General features: G+C 41.9%; 1 protein-coding gene across 1 annotated transcript in view; it reads left to right on the forward strand.

Annotated features, from left to right (window-relative positions):
• IL4R (interleukin 4 receptor) overlaps nucleotides 1-7,113 on the forward strand; it is an 11,116-nt gene extending 4,003 nt beyond the window's left edge. The window contains exons 3-10 of the mRNA XM_009710496.1: nucleotides 1-33; nucleotides 922-1,076; nucleotides 2,151-2,305; nucleotides 2,910-3,066; nucleotides 3,866-3,965; nucleotides 4,590-4,659; nucleotides 4,801-4,877; nucleotides 4,983-7,113. Of these exons, the coding sequence (XP_009708798.1) occupies nucleotides 1-33; nucleotides 922-1,076; nucleotides 2,151-2,305; nucleotides 2,910-3,066; nucleotides 3,866-3,965; nucleotides 4,590-4,659; nucleotides 4,801-4,877; nucleotides 4,983-7,113 (2,878 nt within the window). The remainder of the gene's footprint in view (nucleotides 34-921; nucleotides 1,077-2,150; nucleotides 2,306-2,909; nucleotides 3,067-3,865; nucleotides 3,966-4,589; nucleotides 4,660-4,800; nucleotides 4,878-4,982) is intronic.
• Nucleotides 7,114-7,320: the final 207 nt, after the last annotated feature.

A 7,320-nucleotide genomic window follows, 5' to 3' on the forward strand; every position in this document is an offset into this window, starting at 1 on the left:
CCTGCTGTACTACGGGAAGGAATTTTGTTCTCCGTGGTAAGTGTCTAATAAGATGTTACATTAGCATTGTTGGATCTTCATATATCCTATAGCCATTATCAGCTTTGATTCCCTCCCTTTACCATGGATGTCTGGGACAAAATGTAATCCAGAGGATTATTCTTCTTGCCAGGAGGAAAATGCGTTGCTTCAATTAACAGCACTCTCTGTTCAGTAGTCTACTCTTCTGCAGACCCCTCTGCACTCTTGGTACAGAGGTGTGATCAAGTCCTACTTGTAGCAGTGGGGCTCTCATAACTTTACCCAACCTTCATTTCATGCAAAATTTTACCTCCTTCAGGAGAATCTTACTGGTTTTACCAGTCTGTAGCCTGTGTGAAAGTTACTCTCCCCTGGAGCCCAGGTGATTATCTCTGCATACAGTCTAAGTCCGTGTTCAAACACAGACTGTTGTCCCTGTTCTGCAGTGGGGCCCATCATCATCTTCTAGAAAGGAAGATGCATCTGGGCTCTCCTGTTCCTCTCTATGTGATTTCTCCACACAGACATCCAAAGAACCTCACTTTGTACATTGTAGTAAACCTGTTCCTATACTAGCAAGCTGTCAGTCCACCCCTTCAGAGACTGAAGTGTGATGAAGGGTGTTAATTTTTCCTCTTGGAATCAATCCTTCGCTTTTCTGTCAAGTTTTTAATTTGTGCGATACAGATAGCCAAGAGGTGTTTGGAGAGGGTGGGTGGTTTGGGAGTTTGGGGGAGCTTAGTTTTGGTTTGGATTTGTTTGGGCTAAACATTTCTAGGAACTGAGCTTGTTTGTCTCAGATTTGATTAGCTCTACACATTGGGAAGCTTGATTTCCCCTTTTCAAGAAGTAGTGTGCCACACTCTCTAAACATCACATAATTTTCTGCCTGTTTTTCAGGAATGATGTCTGTGTCCCTGAGAATGGAAAAGACAGTTTAAGGTGCACTTGCACAATATGTCCAGATTATTTTGTATCAGGCCTCACGTATAATCTAGCTCTACAGTTTAATGGGACTGATATGTGGAATTACAGTGTTACACCAGCCCTGGTTGGTAAGAAACTGTTTACTTTGTCACTGGGACATCTCTTTCCAGGCTTTGCAATCCTAGTTAACTCCACATTCATGTCACTGGAACAGTTTTTTCTGTATCAGAGGTGAAAAGTGCCATGCTGGCTTAAATGCAAAATCCATTTGGCTTAGAAACCTGATTCTGGAGTAGATTCTTAAGGAAAGAGTATAAGTCATGGGGCAAGCAGAGAGTGATTCTTCCTCTAGCTGTACCCTCTCAGCTGCCAGTCAGCAGCAGTTTGGGCACGTAGACACATCTTTAGTGCATTTTACTTGTGGCTGTAGAATTCAAGGATGAAGAGGAATGTGCTACTTCCAGTTTCTAGAAAGACACTAGGTTATCCCTAGTGAAATTTCTTCCATTCCTGTCTCTGTCATACTCTGATTTTTCATGCTAGTTGAATCATCCCCCTGAGCAGAGATGTTTACAGTAATTGCTGGTGGATTATAACAACCAGTGATAAAAAGTTAATAACTCTGCTGTTTCGCAGGACAGAATGTAGATACAGTTTATGTCTCTCAATAGGCATCTAGTTTGTTTTGAACAGTGTGCTTATTACTTGTCACCTCAAACACTCAGAGAAATCATTCACGTACCTTAGGCAGGCATTCGTCTGCATTAATGAGCTGGTTCTCTTCAGAATACTTGATTGTTGCTGCTGCTTATCAGCAGAATAAGCAGGAGCCTGCATCAGTTTTTGAGACAGGTAGCCAGGACAGCCTGGCTGTGAAGTTGTCAGAAGTTCTGAGCCTACCCCATGGCACAGCATGCTATTGCAAGGGTGCAGATTATTCCCATTTTTCTAGGCTGAAAGCTGCATTCAGTGCACCAAAAGGTTGAACTTCAAGCCAGCTTGAAGATTCAGTGCTTGTTAATGAATACCTTGCAGTTGCTCAGTTTTGGCCTCTATATCCTTGTGCTACAGCATAGTGAAAAGGGCTGAATGCATTGACTGCGATGAGATTCTGGTCTCTGGTGAATGTTTGTCTCTCTGCTTGTCTCCATCAGTGCTTTCCCGTTGCCATGTTCTCCTTAATTGTATTTTTTAACATACAGTTAAGCCAAGGGCCCCCAAAAATCTTGCCATTGAGAAAGTTGAAAATGGTAATTTCAATCTGAGCTGGGAGGAGAGCTACTCTCCTCCATCCATGCTCTCTGGACAGCCGGTCATCTATGAAGTGAAATACTGGAGGAAGCAACACCCGACAGAGGTAAGAGACAGCCAGTCTCTTCATTTTCTGTCTCTCTGCAGCTTTCAGGTGTAAAAAGTCCTCTGAAAAGTCTTGAAACCATTTTATGAATAACGGTGTAAGGGCCAGCGAGGCCAAGTCCCACAGTGTTTCTGATCACACGCTTGCCACAGGTCACATTGCCCCAAGGTGGTTCAGCTGGGCTTTAAAGGATTGAAACTCTTCTGACTGCCACCCCAAAATGGTCTGCTGCTCACAGTAGACAGGGCAGAGATTGAAAATACAATGCTTCTGTTCCCTGAACTTCATTTGCTCCTTAGACATCACGAAGCTGGAGGCTGTTCGTGACTCCATGGTGCACTTGAGGCATTTCAGAGACCCTCCTGAACAATCTGCACTTTAGGGCTGGGCTTCTTCTGGTAGGGGAAGAACACGCATGGTCACAAATACCACCTGCTCATGATGACAAAATGCAGTATTGCACACAGCGGATTAGGTATACAGTCATTCATTTGCTCATTTGTGAAAGGTCGCTGAAACACATAATACTATTGTTATTTAATTGCTGTCACTAACCCTTCACCTCATAAAGAAATCAAAGTGAACTTTCTCACTTTCTTTTCAGGTTTCTGTGAAAGCAATTAACTACCAGGCAAAAAGCTTTGAAATTACTGCAAGCTCCTTGAGGAGAGGCTATGATTACGTTGCAAGTGTAAGATGTAACTATACCGAATACCCGGCCTACTGGAGTGAATGGAGTGAAGAAGTTGAATTTCACTATGGTAAGTACCGTAACAAATAGCAGCTTGATAAAAGGGTGGTATAGTTTTTATAAACCATGTCATATATAGCCGGCTGCTTTCCTCTCAGAGGGGAGTTTATGCAATCATCCTCTTCATCCTTTTGAATGTGTTGTGGATACTTCTGTAAAGACTTCCAAAGAAACTAAATATAAAAAGGCAACCCCTAGAGAGACTAAGGAAGAGAAGACCAAGGGAAGCTGGATTGTTTAGCCTTGTGAAAAAAAGGATGAAAGGGGATGTGTTTATTTTCTATAAATGTTTCATGAAGTAGACACCAGGGAAGGAGAAGAGATATTTAAATTAAAGAACAGCATTGATGTAAGAGCAAATGGGTATAAATGAACAAGAGAGATTTAGGCTGCAAATTAAGCAGTACTTTAACCATCAGAGGGCTGAGGGTTTATAAAAATCTCTAAAGAGCAACAGAGAGGACAAGAAGTATAGCTGCACTACAGTGGAGATGATGATGCTATTTTAGGGACTGCACAACAGGTTTGTCCCCGAGAGCTGACAAATGGCCTCACAGTACATGTTGGCTCTCCCAGCTGCTATCGCTCACAGTTACCAACTACAGTACCTGCATTGATCTTTCAGATGTGCCACACACCATCACCAGTGGTAGCTGTGTATGTTCTGTTGTTTTTCTGCTGGAGGCTTTATTTTACATCCTCTAAAGGTCCGTTTTTTTAAGGTGCAAAAGAAGAGTAATGAATTTGGTATCACCAGTACTTGTATTGATGTGCACATACACATGTAAATGTATATGTTTATTTAACAGATTACCAAGTAACAACTGAGGACATTCTGCAGATGGCTGTCCCTGTATCCTGCATACTGATCATGGCAGTATCTGTAATTTGTTACTTCTGTTTTACCAAGTATGTATCATACTGTTCATAGGTTTTATAGAGTAGCAGTTTGCACAGATATCAGTATTGCTGTTGATTAGCTGAATGTCTAGTAGTCCAGGAATCTAATGTTTTGTTTTTCCTTAGCACCTTTATCTCACTCTTTATGAGCAAATGTTTTATAAACACGAATCAGTTGCACTCAGTCATTTTCTGAATAGATAACTGACTATTCTCTATTAATCTTACTAGAATAGACTTGTTATAGCATCCAAAACAGGCTGCAGTTAGTGGGGTTTGTCAGTTTTGGACCCCAGTCTTTGCTGGAGTTCCAGGAATGATGGTTATATATCTGTATTTCTTTTTGAATTTTTTTAGTGGTAATGTGAAAGTGGGATTCTATCTGTTTTGCACATGATTTCAAACATGATTAGAAGAACATATGACTGTGGTTGTGCAGATCAGTCACGCACCAAACATGTAAACATCTTTGCACTAGTTTAATGAAAAGCAGCACTTGGAGATGCACTGAACAAGCACTTCGTGTTGCTGCAATGCAGATGGCTAAGAGGGAGAGAAGAACAGAAGAGGAAAGTGTACACTGATGAAGCCAAAATGCAATCAAAGCAAACCATTTTAATTCTTACCTTGCAGAGTGAAGAAAGAGTGGTGGGATCAAATCCCAAATCCAGCAAAGAGCCATTTGGTCGTAAAAAATGTCAAGGTAATTTAAAAGCTTTGCAAAAAAAATACCTTTTCCTGATCACCAGAAGTAGAATATCTAATAAGTGCTATTGTCTGGCTAGTGCAGGGGATACTAAATACAACTCACATGTGTCCTAAATCTCATTTGTATCTTTATTAGTTTTCAGTTTTGTACTACATTGATGAAATTAAGTTCCCTTTCCATGACTTAAAGCAGAGTCATATGGAAAACCAAATGTAAGTAAGATAAAGGAAAAAAACAAAACCCTCTGCTTTACAGCATGAAATAGTTTCCTATTACATAAACATTAACTGTCCTTTTCTTTTGACTTTCAAAAACAGAAGTTGCAAGAACTGTCTGGCTCAAAGTTTGTCAAGCGAAAACTTCAAGGGAAAAGATAACATCAGAAATGTTGAGAAATCTTGCAGTTGCCACAGCAAGTCTGGAGAGTGGTTTCCAAAAGGCAGCAGTGCAGTTTTAACCCCTGAGACAATTCTGGTTGAAGAGTCTATAGAAATCTGTGAATGTTTAACAGACAGTGAGGCTGAGAGCCAGGAAGAAACTAGTGACCAGATCACTGAGTTTGAGCCTTTTGAGAGCTGTGTCAGTGCTTCCAGAGAGCACACTGAACACAATGATGCACTAGCTAGAATGTTTATTGAGCTTCTGGCAGATGAAAACAACATGCAAGATGATAAAGACCCAGACATCATCACAGGTGAGAATAAAACTTCTGAGAAACTTGAGTCAGAAAATCCATCACAGCGAAATCCAAAAGAAAGTGCAGCCCAGAGTCAGCAGCCATGTGATATTTCTCATACAGTCTCGCTTTTCACCAAAGCCCCTCAAGATGACTACAATTGTAGTACAGCCAGCAAGAAGTCAGAACAATCAGAAGAATCCTTTGAATCTGGCTATCAGAGCTCTGGCATAAATTCTGCTTCTCTGGGTGCAAGAGATCTTCAACATACGGTTCACCAAAGCCTTTTTCCATGCAGTGCTGAAAGTCAGCATGACTCATGTGTCCTGATCCAGGAATCTCCAAATAAACCATCCTTTGGGACCAAAAAAGACAGAATAAGCAACCCTGCGCGCAAGAGTTTTGATGCCCTTGTGTCTCCATCCATGAGGCTGTGTAGCTCTGCATATAAGAGCTTTGACACCCTTGTGTCTCCATCCATGGAGCCCTGTGGTTCTGCCTACAAGAGCTGTGACACCCTTGTGTCTCCATCTGTGGAGCCCTGTGGTTCTGCCTACAAGAGCTTTGATACCCTTATGTCTCAGTCTGTGGCTAACAGTAACCTGACTGTGTGTTTTGAAAATGCCTGCTCCTCACCATCTTTGACACAGTTTTCAGAGACACTAGAACTTATCTACAGGGATCACATTTATCGACCCCCTAGCAATCAGACATGCTATACCAACTACAGATCTCCCTGCACTGAGCTAAATTTTCAAAACACCTGTTCAGAACATGCTGATTTTCCAACTTTCTCTGTACATGCAAATGACAGTGCTTCAGCTTTCCTACCCGAAGGAGAAATACATAAGCAAGTAACATATCAAAATGTTCAAAAGAAAGCTGATGTAATTTCTTGCCCCATTGGACCTCAACCATCTGGTCATCAACCTTTTGGTAATGCAGTTAAATGTAATGGTACGTACTGTGACAATGACAGTGCGGTTATCTCTAGGTCACTATATGAACCCTTCATTCGCCTTTTGTACAACAACCTCAGAGAAACACCTCCAGATACCATAATCTGTGAACCTGACCAGAGGACAGATGACCACGTATGTTTGATTGTACAGGGATTTGACTGCAGCATTGTCCCAGGTTTAGCCTCTAGTGAGAATGTCACACAGACCAGCAATGGCAGCCTTTGGATCATCAACTCTAATGAGCTGTCTAGTGATAGCAAAGATGAAAATGCCAGCAGAGATGAACAGCTGTTGCATTTGTTAGAGCTGAACTGTCAAGATTTTAGCAGCAGAGAAAGAACTATAAAGGAGACAAAACCTAACAGCTTTAACTATACTGGTAAAGGAATGCAAGAGAGCAGCAGTAACAGAGTAAATGCTGACTTACACTGCCACACATACAATCACTTGAGGAAATTTGGAAATGCAGGGGAAAATAAAGAGGTGATAAAGCATGCAGAAGGCAGGAGGTGTGGCTCAGCAGCTAGCTTACCAGAAGAATCACTGGACAGCATTGGGCTAAACTTAGAAGGGAAAACTGCAGAGCCCCTGGAGCTCCTGATCTCAAACAAGTCGTCATCTCCTCTTTTTGTGGATAACTCCTGTCCTTCTGATTCTCACGCCATTCATAGTGAGGGTTCCAGACTGGCACCTGCAGTTAAAAAAAGACCAGCAGAACTATTGAGGGAAAACAACAGGAAGAATGAGAAAAAAAAGAAATTTGTACAAGCCCTTGCCCAGGAGGACAACTGCTACATGAAGGTAGCCTAGCCACACTTGCGAAGACTGAACCAAACCAGTCTTTGGAAATAAACTGTATGGCAAATTGAAATGTTGCTTGTTCTTCCAATCTTGTCTGAAGTGAGGGCTGCTACAGTTCGGACATGGATTCAGTGGGTTGTAACTCTCATGCCTGCTGCGGGGCTGGCAACTGGTGTGTGATGCAGGTGCCTGGGGGACAGTAGGCATTGGCACTTA

The sequence above is a fragment of the Cariama cristata genome, unplaced genomic scaffold, assembly GCF_000690535.1.
Source record: "Cariama cristata isolate BGI_N322 unplaced genomic scaffold, ASM69053v1 scaffold30281, whole genome shotgun sequence".
Classification (NCBI taxonomy): domain Eukaryota; kingdom Metazoa; phylum Chordata; class Aves; order Cariamiformes; family Cariamidae; genus Cariama; species Cariama cristata.